This window comes from Rhamphochromis sp. 'chilingali', assembly GCF_963969265.1.
Source record: "Rhamphochromis sp. 'chilingali' genome assembly, chromosome: 13".
In the NCBI taxonomy this organism is placed as follows: Eukaryota; Metazoa; Chordata; class Actinopteri; order Cichliformes; family Cichlidae; genus Rhamphochromis; species Rhamphochromis sp. 'chilingali'.
The window spans coordinates 26,009,746-26,024,218 of NC_137940.1; the positions used below are offsets into that span (position 1 = coordinate 26,009,746).

General features: G+C 40.9%; 2 protein-coding genes across 2 annotated transcripts; one reads left to right on the top strand and one right to left on the bottom strand.

The window, feature by feature from the left end:
• Window positions 1-2,055: 2,055 nt before the first annotated feature.
• Window positions 2,056-8,214, bottom strand: nsdhl (NAD(P) dependent 3-beta-hydroxysteroid dehydrogenase NSDHL). Its single transcript, XM_080900851.1, has 7 exons — window positions 7,994-8,214; window positions 7,738-7,899; window positions 7,339-7,485; window positions 7,109-7,237; window positions 5,347-5,489; window positions 3,647-3,749; window positions 2,056-3,548 (listed from the first exon to the last, which is right to left on the bottom strand). Exons 1-7 carry the CDS (start codon window positions 8,012-8,014, stop codon window positions 3,216-3,218), a joined length of 1,038 nt encoding a protein of 345 aa, XP_080756977.1. The 5' UTR covers window positions 8,015-8,214; the 3' UTR covers window positions 2,056-3,215.
• A 2,440-nt stretch (window positions 8,215-10,654) lies between these two features.
• cetn2 (centrin, EF-hand protein, 2) lies at window positions 10,655-14,348 on the top strand. Its single transcript, XM_080901600.1, has 6 exons — window positions 10,655-10,714; window positions 10,842-10,921; window positions 11,081-11,245; window positions 11,685-11,813; window positions 11,903-12,040; window positions 12,264-14,348. The coding sequence occupies exons 2-6, from the start codon at window positions 10,919-10,921 to the stop codon at window positions 12,351-12,353; spliced, it is 525 nt and encodes a 174-aa protein (XP_080757726.1). The 5' UTR covers window positions 10,655-10,714; window positions 10,842-10,918; the 3' UTR covers window positions 12,354-14,348.
• The last annotated feature ends 125 nt before the right edge of the window (window positions 14,349-14,473 follow it).

Here is a 14,473-nt window from a genome sequence, read left to right on the forward strand (position 1 = left end):
TCTACTTGTGTGTGTGTGTGTGTGTGCGTAAAAGAGGTTGCTAAGAATTAATTTCTGTTTACTACATCTGGGCTTTGTTCATGGATGACAGCAGCACATACCTGTCGCACAGGTGGCTGGCAATCAATGCTTAGAACCAGCAAGGCATAGGGGCAACGACAAGGTGCACTGCATGGCAAACATAAACGAAGTGACACACAGCAACATCTCCTTTGGGAAACACTCGTCTCATGCTCACTGGGTAGGACAGCCCAGGAAGCACAAGCATTAAAACAAGAACAAGAACACAGCACAGAGCCGAGATAATGAAGAGAAACAGCGGTCGTCAGAAAAAATAGAACACAAGCTTGGAACATTCTTAATTTTATTCTTAAAGCAAAGGTGTTTTATACTTTCACGTGTGTTTCTGTGAAGGAAAAATCATGAATGCTGGCGTGAACATTGAATTTCTTATATAAGCTCTGGTAAAGGTCATTTATGGATTATCCTGTGCTTTGCAATACGCAGGATATCCTAGGAAGAAAAACAAATGAAAGCCCATTGTAAACAAACTGTTTGCTCAATCCGAGCGACTATATCCATGTTTGTGTAAGAGAAAGTCAAGGATGTGCCTGCAATTGTCGAGCAATTTTTTTCTCCTACAAATGGCAAAAGAACACTTTCTGAGCATTTGGCCACAGTTTCAACTTTCTGAAACCACACTGTGCCTTAGAAAAAGCACAAAAACCCCATAAACAGTCTGTGTACATATTTACGAGGCCGTTTCAAAATCACAGAAAGGGTGTAGATAGGTTTCACAACACGTCACAGAAAGTAGGTGGAAGAGGAAATTGGCAACTCTGAATGTGCAAGTGTCGCTCTGGCAAGCACACTTGCAAGTGTAAATGCTAACGTGTATTATTCACCTGGATCTCTCTCCCTTGTTCCCTTGTAGAAGAAACCAGTCAGACGGCCTTGCCCAGTGGCTCTGACTCTAGCAAGTGAATCATTAGGGTGCTGCTGCTCAGAATTAAAATGAGAATGCAAAGTATCTGAACATAACCCCCACCTTATTCTCACCACACGAAGACAAGGAATGACAGAAATGCTGAACAGGGAAAAGACAAACTTAAGTAATGTAACCAATGCATTTAACGCAGTGAAGCACGTCAGTGTCGACGACTTCATTGGTATCTCAACTTTCTCATTTCCATGTAGGAGATGGATGTGTAAATATTAAGATTATAGCTGTGTTTTAGTATTACCCAGCCCATCATTGTTTTTAATGGCAGTGCTTGAATAACACAGAGTCTCCCTGACTCATCAAAGCACACGCCATGCTTATGACACCCAGCACCTAACAGCTGAGTGACTGGAACCTGTGGATGTTAATCTAGTTCACATGATGTCATATCAGAATTTTATTAGACTGATGTGCATGCATTTACCTGTGCACTGAAACCACTACTGGTGGCTGCGTTTATTTCTCCTCTTATATCAGAAATGGTGCACTCACATTCTGCTAATTTTCTCCTCAGGATGTCGTCCCCGTGGACAACAACACAAGATACCGACCCAAGGAAGTATTTTGGTACAGAGGTTAGCAGAGGTTTGTTCTCTCATTGTGCAGGAACAAGATCCTGGGTTTGAATCCACTGCCTGGCCATGACCTTTTTGTGTGGAGTTGGCGGATTCTCTGTGGGTACTACGGCTTCCTCCCATGTAGGTCCAAAGACCTACACATTAAGCACTATGGTGATTTAAAATTGGTTGTAGGTGTAAGTGTGAATCACTCTATTAGACATTTAACAAACAGGTACGTCCAGTGCATTCCCCATCCCTCACCCTATGACAGCTGAGATGTTCCAGCCCAAACCGGATGAAGACATGAATGGTTGGATATTCATAGGGAATATGAACAGTCCCAAAAAAGTAAAAAAAAAAAAAAATATCATAATGATGTGAGAGTGTTGTTTAAACAGTAGTTCCCCTTGGGGAGGTCTGGAGTTATAGCAGACTGCAGAGACTAAATAAAAATAACAGATGGCTCTGCCCTGCAGGCAAGGTGTGGGCAACTTTGTAAAAGTGCTGCCAGGTAAGCAAAGAGCAGATAATAAACCTGCACTAACTACCACAACTACAAAAAAAAAAAAAACAACAACAAAGAAATCCCCTTGGCTTCAACACATTGTGTAATAAAGAGAGACCCAAATGTATTGGCTGTCAAAATCCTGATTTCTGTCGTGACGCCAAACAAGCTAGGACTTGTTTTTTCTGTAATGTCCCACACTGCAGATGCATTTCTAACCAATTAGTGTTTCAATGAAATTCTGTATCGGTTTATGGCTGAAGGATGCGTCTGAGAGCCTTGTTTGCGTGGGCATGTTTGCAGTGACGGTGCAGTCAATTCTCTTAGAAAAGTTTTCCACATACTTCTGGAACCTGACTGCAGGGATTTGTCCCCTTTCAGCTACGAGATGATCAGCGAGGTCAACCACTGATGTTAGGCAATAAGACCTGGTTTACAATCAGCCAGTTAAGCTATCCCAGAGGTATGTGACAGGGTTGAAGTCAGGGCTCTGTGAAGGCCATTCAAGTTCTTTTCACTCCAAACTCTGAAAAACATTTCCTAAGAAAACCTCACGTTGTGCATGAGGGCATTGTCAAGTTTAATCAGCAAAGGACTTTCTGCCCAGACAGTTGGAACAAATATGTAAGCACAAGACTGTCTACAGTATTGCTGAAGATTTCACTTAACAGCATGTCAGAAACTTGTGCAACGTCTGTTCCAGGCCAAACATTCACATAATCATATATTACACACATGTAAATATATATATATGTTCTATCAAGAGCATGTGGAGGAATGTATAAAGGCATTTTGAAAACTCAAGAGCAGCATCTCAGTGTTTACAAGTACAAAGAACAGAAGACAACAAAAATCAGCTGTGATCACTGTACTGGCATTAAGAGTGGATGTACTCTGCAGTTTGTGTATGATCAGACTGCAATAAGGGCACCAATACCAGCACCATCTGCTGCCATCTACTGGTGGAATGCTACATGAAAAATAAAAAAGGCATACAAATGCTTCACATGGTGAAGTTTATCTATCACTAGTGACTTCCATCATTTTCCATTTAGTATTACCACATCACATTATTCTCATTATGAGTTTAATTGTATAAATGCCCAGAGCTCTACATGTCTCAGCAGTCTCTAATTCCAGCCACCTGTCAAGCCTCGCATCTGAGATGAGGATAGCTCTCTACGGTGCGTGCAATCGCATCCTTCAGGCTGACCACCGGTGTGTAGCCCAGGTCTTCTTTGGCACGTTTACAGTTGTAGTAGTGGTGGGTTCCAGCCAGAGCCACTCTCATCGGTGTAAAAGTTGGCTTGAAAGATATTAAAGGACTCAATAGTACGGACAGCAGCCAGAGGAGAAGCGCCAGTCCGTACACCAAACTGTAAGGCAGGTGGTAGCGGGGAGGAGGATATCCAAGACCCACCAATACTTGAGACATGAAGTCCCAAAAGCGAATTGGCTCATCGTTGGTTATGTGATATGGCTGGAAGACAAATGGAGAAAAATTAAAGTAAATTAACTGATCGAAAAGCATGTTAACCACTTGGTGCCACCACTGCTGTGGATTTTATTTTAACTCACCTTCCCACATATGGGGGAGTCTGCTCTCAGCCGTTCAGCAGCCAGAATGTGTCCATGAACTACATTCTCCACAAAGGTGAAATCTACCAGATTGGTTCCATCACTGAAGGAGACAAAAACTAATTATTTAACTGAAAACCATCAAGACATCCTTTTTGAAAATAAGTACTAGGATCTAATAATTAGTGGTAGTAGCACGCTTTCATGCTGCTTTCACAGGAATTACAATGTTAAGTAGCTGTTGTCAGATGCTGCTAATCACATGAACAGTTGATCATCAGCAAGTGCGAGCACTGCTATGAAAGCAAACGTTTGAGCGCTTTATTGGCATTGAGCAGTCAGGTGTGTGGTAACACAATGCCACAATTCTCCCAGGAGTGAACAACTCAGCAAATTCACCCCAAGATCAGATTGAGTAATATTCAGAAAACTGCCCAAAAGCTACATCTCAGACTGTACATGTGTAAGTTGGCGTGTTAAAAGTTAAAGTTCATGACAGTACAATTCATAAAAAACTGAAAAAGTACAGCCCATTTGTAAGGACTGCCAGGAGAAAGCCTCTTCTGTCATAAAAGAACACGGCAGCACAGCATAGGTTGGCATAATTACATCTGAACAAACCACAAGAGTTCTCGAACAATTTCCTTTGGATGGACCAAACCAAAGTTGAGATGTTTGACCAGAATACACAGTGCCACATTTGACAAAACCCAAACACATCATATTAGCATAAACATGGTAATGGAGGGAATCATGATTTTGGCTCGTTTTGCAGTCACGGGACCCGGACACCTTGCAGTCAACGAGTCGACCATGAAAAGTATTCTAAAGTCAAATGTAAGAACATTCATCCGACAGCTAAAATTCTGGCAAAACTGGGTTACGCAACAGGACAATGATCCCAAACACAGCTGAATGGCTGAAAAAGAACAGAATCAGTATGTTGCAATGAACCAGTCAAAGTCCACACCCCTTCCTGGCTGAAATACCATAGAAGGCCTTAAACAGAGTTGTGGGTAAACATCAATGAACTGAAGCAATGTTGTAAAAAGGAGTGGGCCAAAATTCCTCCACTTTTATGTGAGAGATTGATAACGTCATACAGAAAGCAATTCAAGTTTGTTTTGTTTTTCACATGGCTGTGTGGGCTGAGCCACTATCTCAAGGCTGCTTTCAGCTTCGTATTTCAGAAACACCAATACTTCACTGATAACTTAACTTGTTTATTAGAAGAGAATGTTAAAATCCTTGATTCAACTCGGTATTGTTTCACCATCAAAACCCACTCAAGACCAAAGAAAGCCTCGCTTTCAAATCCTACAACTCCATGTTGTCACTTTCTGTCAAATGCTGTGAGTCCAGCCTTCCACACCACAAACAACACATCACAGTGTTTTATGCTGAAGGCAGTACATGCAGATGCAGCAGCTGCTGGCTCCCTCAAAAATATATTGGGGGGTGTTTTTCTTGTCTTTTTGCTGACGCAGGCTTTACTCTGAGCTCTTATGACACACGTGCACTGATGTCGTCAAAGAAGCATAGGAATTGGACTAAAATCAGCAGACCTTCAGATCATCAGCAGTGATTGTTGCTGAACTGATTATCATTTAGTCTTATCAGTTTGTTAGTTGTGTTTTATCATATTCAAGCTGTTTCTATTAAGTGAGTGATTATTAAATTTTTAAAATGCTATGACTCACCCAATGATGAATTTCATTTTGCCCCTGCGAGCCGTGTCCACCAGGATGGGAACCAGCTGTGGATCTCGAGGACCAAAGATGCCGTGAGGCCGAATTGCAACTGTGAGGAAGCCCTTTTGCTTGTCACAAGCCTTGAGGACCAGCTAAACACAAAAAACAGAATAGGATACAGCTGCAAAAAAGTGTCTGCAACTTCCAGACTTCAGCTCTAAGCCCCTACAGGCCTCACTTTTCTCAGACAACCCACAGAATAGCAAATGGACAAGAAACAAGAATTAAGGAATAAAAATTTGGAGGGAAATAAATGTAACATTTGGACTCTCTCTGCACTAATACGCATTAAAAACAAAAACAAATTTAGCTTTTGAACCTCATCATTTAGATGTCAGGTATCATAGGCTGTGCACCCAAGCCAAAAACCTGTTTTTCCATAAGGCAGCTGTTCTAGCGGTGACTAGATCTGAATTCTTTGAATTGGCTCTGATGGTTCAAGAACAGTTTTTAACCTAACTTACGTTAATATAGAAACCATTAACTCGAACGTTAAAATGTTACCAGATTAAATATTGGATCTTAACAAAATAATGCAACAAGATCATGTGGAGAATGCATGTATATATGCATTTAAAAGCAAAAGAAGTAGGCTAGTAGGAATTTTTATTTGTTCGCATGTTAATAATAATAATAATAATAATAATAATAATAAATAATAGATTGCATTTATATAGCACTTTTCGAGACCCTCAAAGCGCTTAACAATTCCACTATTCATTCACATTCACACACTGGTGGAGGCAAGCTACAGTTCCCTGTGGGCTTGCATGGGCTTCCTCTGGGTAGTCTGGCTTCCCCCCCACAGTCCAAAGACATGCAGGTTAGGTTCAACACGCTCCAAAGCCCTATTGGTGACTCTAAACTGGCTGTAGGTGTGAATGGTTGTCTGTCTTCAGGTGTTAATCCTGTGATAGATTGGCAGCCGGTCCAGGGTGTACCCCACCTTTCGCCCTATGACAGCTAGAATAGGCTCCAGCCCCCTGTGACCGTGAATTGGATAAGTGGAAGAAGATGGATGGAAAAAGAGGTATACTATTAGATGGCTCAAATGTGGCCCTCCATTGTATAACAACTGAGTAATGAAGATAGGAAGATATGTCAGATGGAACAAATAATATGTTGAGAATTCAAAAAAAGATCTATTCATCATAATATTGCTGAGATGAGTCAGTTTACAGATTGGAAACAATACACAAATCTGTGTATTTATGCATTCATGCACAATCCACTGTGAGGTCTTTGTTTCTCGTTTTTCTCTCTTCCTTATGCCGTTATATTTGTCTTAAATTATCCATTTTATTTTAATATATTTAATAACATTTGCATCTCCATAATCTGCATAATTACTCCAGCTGTTCTGTTCAGCCATTATCAAGATGAGGGTTTTTTTTTCTATGTATCTAACTGTACAGATACAAACAGTCTAGATGAGGCTTAAAAATGTGACAATAGAAAACAAGAGGCTAAATTATACTTGTAAATGCATTCAAATGAAATGCAAATGAAGAGTTTATTATTTCTCCTGTTCTCTCTAAAATGTATGACTGACTGCATCAAAAAGTGGAAATTAGAGCCTTCATTTCACTCCTATTTTGGTTTAAAATAACAAATAAAAATTTCTCTCTTGCCTTTGGGCTACAGTGCCAACTACAGGGCCTTGCCAGTCACACCAACAAACTCGAATACACCCTCCTACGTTCCTGCCTACCTTCTCCTGCTCAATTTTGGTCTTTGTGTAGTAGTCAATGGGCTTCTTGGCATACGGCAGATCCTCTCTCCCGTTCTTAACGTCAGTCCCCTCAAACACCACGCTGGCACTGCTGGTCAGGACCAACCTCTGGCAAAGAAAAAAACAAAACAAAACTGCACATTAAAGACACTTTGTCTTCTCTTATTCTCTAAAGAGTGAACTTTAGGCACCTAAATGCTCTCCCTCACCTGTACTCCAGACTCTATACAGGTCTGGATAACAGTCTGTGTGCCCTGGATGTTGACCCTCTCAAACAGAGCACGGTCGTCACTGGCAGGCGATGGAGAGGCACAGTGAAAGACCAAGGACACATCCTTCAGAGCTGCCAGCAGAGCCTGGAGCAGAACAAAGCAGACACCTGGTGAAATTTGGTTTGCATTTGTTTGTCCTGGGGAAGGAGTTTTGTTATCTGGTGCAAGAATGAATTAGAAAATTGCACTTAAAGAAATCTTTACTCTTTAAACTGACCCGATAAGCAAAAATTTAAGGCCTTTTAACCCGATTATCACCCAATATTTTGTGGTCTAGCCATTTTTTTTTTCTTTTTTGACCTTTGAGCCCTCAGAGATCTGAAAGAGCAGCCTCACTTGTTTGTCGCACAGGTCTCCCTGGTAGAAGGTGACGCCGGGCAGCTCGTAGCTCTGACGGATGTCAAACACAGAAACAGAGTAGCCTCGGTCCAGCAGCTTCTCCACCAGGTGTCTGCCCAAGAAACCGGACCCCCCGATGACCGCACACCGTTTACTACTCTGTATCAAAACAAGCGGGGGGCGATTACTGACAAGCACAAGTGAATATAAAATATCAAAGCACAACTGGGCTGATAATGATGTTTTAACTCACCGGTCGCACACGTGTAGCCATGGGAAACCAATGAGAAGTGACCAACACGTAAGTAAACCGTGGTGGGTCTCAGGCAGCGTGGGAAAAAGTTTTGCGTGGAGAAAATCGATGCTCAGCGCAGACAAGATAAATGTGACGACTTTTCGTACAAGAAGCATGCGACACTGTTTCCTGTGTCATATACCCGAGCCCAAGGAAACCGCGCACGACCCACCTGAAATGTTCAATCAGCTGAGAGAGAACCGCTCTCTCATTGGTCAAGTCACGAAGCTGACCCTTGCGAAAAGCCAGTAGTATTTGGGATACGTCAAAGAACGCCACCACATTGACCAATCAGGGGGCAGAAGCTTATTTCAGCCGTCCGCCAGCTCAAAAACCACGCCCCTTGAAAATCTAACTTCAAGGAGCCAGCTTGAAAATCGTGATGTTTGATACTTAGTAGCCCAACAATCAACATCTTTTCTGCAGTATATCCGCTATCTCTCCTCTGCACATGTCCAAACCATCTCAGCCTTACTTCAAACATTTTGTTCTACAAGCCACTCAAACAGAGCTTACACAACTGCCAAAAATGAAAGTACTGCAAGCAGAGTGAAGGCTTTATAATGTGAGGCGTGTTGGCATATACAACCAGTAGCGGTTTTTGATAGGGGCGACACGGGCAGTCCTCGGTGCGCCTGCTCGCTGCTGAAGTCAAAGTAAACTTTATTGTCATCTATGCTACATACAGTCCAGTATATAGAGAGACAATACGACGAGGCTCCAGTTACAGCAGTGCAAGTAAACAAACAATAAATATAAGAAGAGTAAGAAAATAAATATACACTTTAGGACCAGGAGTAAAGGGATCAATAACAATTTAAAATGTATAATTTACAGTTTGATGATTTAAAGTCTCACACACAACCCATCGAAAAGGGAGGGGGGGCGGCTGCTTCCAAATAGAGCACATTTCATTCATAATGATGTAAATCCAAGCCCATTATGTATTCATGATTTGAATCCTGGGTTGTGCGAAATCCCAGAAATTCACCCTAGACAAAGCCAGTCTGTGAACTAAGGTGTAGGTCTATTAGGTTATGTTGTGGTGATCCTTGGGTTGGGGGATTTGTGTTCATACTGGAGTGCAAAATTAAAACCAATGGAAGATGGACAAGAAAAGTTCAAAGTCATCAGGTGCTCAGCTTAGAAAAAAGAGAAAAGAAGAGGAGGAGAAACGAGCAAAAGATACAGGAAAGCAGATGTGTCATTGGATAATGGCAGGTCATCCTGAAACAATCAGAATCAGAATCAGAATACTTTATTAATCCCTAAGGAAATAATGTGGATTACGGTTGCTCCAAAAATAAATCGTAAAACTCCAGAGGGAGTGTTCGCCCAGGGCGCCAAACAGGCTAGGACCGCCACTGTATACAACAGTGATAAAAATGAAGAATAGAAAAAATGACGCTAAAGAAAAAAATATATAAAACTGAGATCGTGCAAAAGAGCATGAATAAATAATATGCACACAGTGAGTCTGAGAAACAACAGCAAGAAGGTATAATACAGACTCGTGTTTGTGTGAGTTTTGCAGAGAGCAGCGGAATTGATTTCTTGAAGCGTTCTTTATGGCAGCAGGGTTCAGAAAGTCTGAGGGAGAATGAGGTCTGCTGGGTCTGCTGGGTGGAATGAAGCAGGGATGATGGATTGTGCGTGACTGAGAGCAGCTATATCAGTGAACCTCTGCTCCTCACTTACTCCAGCGCATCCAGATTCAGGCCAATGATGCTTCCAGCCTCGTGGATTAATTTGTTGATCCTGCAGGCATCTCTGGCACAGATCTCCACCATCTCGGTGCATATATTACAAGATCTGTGCTTAAGCATAAATAACTTGCTCACATATGATGCAAATATCACAGAGTGTAGAAAAGTGTGTAGAAAAAATTAAATAAATAGATATATAAATAAAATAAGAAGAGCCTTCTAATTGCAGTATTAAACTCCATATAACTTGGACTAATAACTTCTCGTTTCATGTTCTTCTTTATTGATTCTGGAGAAGATTATGCTTTTTCCACGTCGTGCTAACCCTTATTATTATTATTATCATTGTGCATTATTGTGAGCAATGATGAGTTTATATAAGACTGTATTATATTGTGTTGTATATAAGCGTTTTATTTTACTTTTATATTTTTAATTTATGTTCTTTAGTGTGCACTGGGGGCCGTGGATGCATTGCAATTTCAAATTCCTGTCTATGATCTGTACTTATGGTTTTTGACAATAAAGCTGACTTTGACTTGATTTATTGTCTCATCAGACTGTGTTAGACTCTCAGTGTGTTTCTGAATCCCTAGCACGGAGGAAATTAAACTGATTACCACGAGGAATCACACCATTTACATAATGAAATGACATCATATCTATTTAGGTATGACTTCTCAGATCTCCACATTATTTCCAAGCAGCTTCTATCCGTAGCACACCTTCTGCGCTGCTGTGAATGTTGTTACCGTAAAGCACCCCGTGATTTTCACCAACCAATCAGCTTTTTTCCCGACTGTTGCGTTTGATTTCTACTTCTCGTTGTGCCTCCGTGCATCCTTTCTCTAACTCCTCCACGTCCAGGAACCACTGGTTGTCCGCTGGCACAAAAGGTAAACAAATCAAACATCCGCTTCGTGACACAAGCTGGTTCGCCTGCGCTTTTCTTTTTTCATCCACATTTTAGCAGGTAGGCTGTTACAGCGAAATAAGAACGATGCTTTACTGTATAACATATTTCTCCCAGACTAGGTGTCATTAAAGCAGTGATGTAAACTGGAAACCGCTTTATTGTCTTCCCCTTCCCAAAATGACAGCGTCACAGCCCAGACGAAAACAGTGATTGGCCTAAAAGATCTGCAGCCAGATTTGCCAGGTACACATAGAGCAACTGATGGTGAGTGAACATATTTCATTATTTAGAAATTACGTAATTCCGTGTTCGTTTGTGGCATCTGACTGGTATAACTTGTAAACCGGCAGTGGTTAGGTATGGGGGAAAACACGTTTTGAATACAATACTTTATATTTTTTCCTCCTGTGTCCCCACCACCAGGCAACCGTTGCCAAGAGACCATCCCTGCAGGGTCCGGTGCCCCCTCCTCGCAAGAAGACAGCCCCCAAGCCAGAGCTGACGGAGGTACAGAAGCAGGAGATCCGGGAGGCCTTTGAGCTGTTTGACACTGATGGCTCTGGATACATCGATGTGAAGGAGCTTAAGGTAAAATATCTCATGCCCTGATGTCTACATGTACAGTTAGCTGCATATATAGTTATTTGGCACACTCATCATTTAGTGCTTTATTTAGCCAAACTTATTTAAGTTAAACTGAAATGATGACTATCGACCCAAAGTAAAGACTTTGTTCACTATTTTGAAAGGGCTTAAATATATAAGGGGATAAAATAAGTTCATTTTTTAAAATGTTTTTCTGCTGGTAAATACTCATTCTCATTGCACAGTGATGGACTCTGTTTGGAAGCAACCTTACAATCTTCTATTTGAAGTTTTTTTTTTTACCTTTTTTTAAGACCGGCTAAAGACCAGATTAATTGTTATTATGTCCCACTGATACGATACATAATTTATCCTGCCGCTGCTAAGGAAGGATAATTACCTATGTATGCTTTGAATATCTGCGTTTCTTACTCTGTGTCAGGTTGCCATGAGAGCTCTGGGATTTGAACCAAAAAAAGAGGAGATCAAGAAGATGATAGGTGAAGTTGATAAGGATGGCACAGGAAAGATCTCCTTTGCAGACTTCCTCATTGTCATGACGCAGAAAATGGTAGACATGTGTTGCATTGCTTTTAATTCTATGTTACTAAAGAGTTGTATTGTCCGGAGTAAAGTACTCTCCCTCTTCTCTAATTTTAGGCTGAAAAGGACTCTAAGGAGGAGATCTTAAAAGCTTTCCGGCTGTTTGATGACGACGAGACGGGCAAGATATCATTCAAGAATCTGAAGAGGGTAGCCAAAGAGCTTGGGGAGAACCTGACAGATGAAGAGCTGCAGGTGAGGCTCTACATCATGGCATAAAAGAGCTAATAATAAAATATCAAAAGCATATTACTGTATCTAGCTGGTGGGTTGTGTTGACAAAGCCAAAGGCTGTGAAGGCAGTTTAGAATAATGTCAACACAGCATTTGCTCATGAATGCTATCAAGCCAGCTTGTTTTGCTTTCTCCATCTCTCAGTTCTTCTTTTCATTTCCTCGTGTTTTGTGTGTTTCTGCAGGAAATGATAGATGAAGCGGACAGGGATGGAGATGGGGAAGTGAACCAGCAGGAGTTCCTGCGCATTATGAAAAAAACCTGCCTGTACTGAAGCAAATGAAAGGCATTAAGGTTGGGTGGACCAGGCTGGATCAGTGAGGGTGTTTTGCTGCTCATCCATTTATCCAGAAAACAAAACCTTATTATCATTGTATAGTGCCATAATTTTTTTTTTAAATCAGTCAAGACATTTAAGCTTCAAAAACTACAATCATTACAAAACCTTTAAAGACTTGGACAAAAAGTCTAGCAAAATGCCAAACCACCCTTCTTTCAGTTACATGACAACATACTGCCAAAACTGTAAGAGTACACCCTCTTACCTGTTAGAATGCTGCATTCATTTATGAAGGATATATATTGATAATATTATAGAGGTTATTCATCGTGCCTGCACCAATACAGTGACACGTAGTACATTCCAGCGCTTTGTGTGATACTTTGTGCATTATGTTAGCAGTGTCTGTTCACTCTCGTATACTGGTGACTCCCATTACCGTCTCATGTTTCGGCTCTTTTATACTGGTTTTCCTGGGAAAATTTGCAATGCAGTGAAGGTGTTTGTTAACCACTGACGACTGGAGAGCGCTCTGTCTCATCTCCGTGCTGCCTGTGGATTTGTGCCTGTGCCTCTTAAAGGGGTAATTCTCACAATCAGGGAAGCTGCCTCTTAGCACACCATCATCTTGGATCCCACACCTACAGGCCATTACACACCAAGTGCATTTTAAAAAAAGTGACATAAAATTTAGAATTTTTTTCTGTTCCAAACTTTTGCGGAAAATTCGTCCTCAAAACCAACATCAAGCGATGATGAGTCGGTCCTGGGAAGTTCTGGGTTCATCCAAGCTGTATCACGACTGCTTCCGGACATATTTCATGATGTCAGTGGGGCAGTTTGAGCTCTTGTTGGCAGAGTTGGGAACACATTCGTGTTCAGAGAGCCGACTGACCCAGAGCAGTGTCTGAGGTAAAATACTGTTATCTAACTATTTGTATATTCAGTACTGTGCATGATTCAAGGTACAGCACACTTCTTGCCAAGTGAAAAAATCGAGCTTGTTTCAAACATATAAATGACTGCATTAAGAATAGGTGACTCTCATAAAATATTTTTAACCAACAAAATATTCGCACAGATTTTATGCGTCCGGTGTGTAAAGCCTTAAGGCTGTGTAAAATAAAACATGGATGTAGCCTTGTGAAACCTTGTTTAGAAGCTTTCACTTGAACAATTTGCCCATTTCATTTTTTTTTTTAAATAACTCTTTCACCCATAAAGATGACCTTTGAATGCCTCCCCGTACCTTTAATGACCACTTTGACAACTCTGTATTTATCAATAAAGGTGTGGTTTGACCACCTTTAGTGCTCAAATAGTTTCCAAGGGTAGTTGCATTTGCAGACACCCCCCTCACTAAATTCTGACCAACACACAGTCATTTTGTTGTACAAAAACAACAGTCAGTTTAGAAAACAGCTTCAAGGGTTACTCTTAGTAGGCTTTTAACAGGTAACAGGCAACGCTGAGTTTAACTCTTAAAGAGTTAAACTCAGCATTACCTGGGTGTGACTGTGAAAGCAACAACACTGCTTGACCATATAGTAGTGAGTTGTCAACCAATAGGTATACCTGCACTAATACAGTTTTAAAAAAGAAGAATCAAAATGGCATCATGCTGATGTGAAACATGTGTCTGAGACCCTTATTTAGTGAAGAAGCTGTGTACTTAGCTTATAGGTCAAATAAGTACTACAGCAGTTTGTTTAAAGACCTTTGGAACTACAAGAGCTGCCCCTAGTGGCCTGTGAAGGAAATGCAGGCTTAAGTCAGTTTGCATTGGCTTCACTTTCCAGGTCCAGAAGCTGCGTCCTTGTTTTTTTTATGTACAGTTTTTGGTCACATTGTCTTAAAGGGATTGTTAATATATTTTCTGTCATGCTTTTGTGCGTATTTTATCATCAATATTCCTGAATGTTTTACATAATGTCTTGTGAATTGAATTATATAAACAGCACAACAGTATTTCAGTTAAAATTAAACCCATTGAAGCAATTTGTCCTCGTGTCCTGTTTATTTTTACTTTTATTTTTAAATGAGCATTGCTCATTTGAGTGGCTCGACTTTGGATTTATCTCCAATTTTTTTAAGTTGCATCATAAAACCTTGAA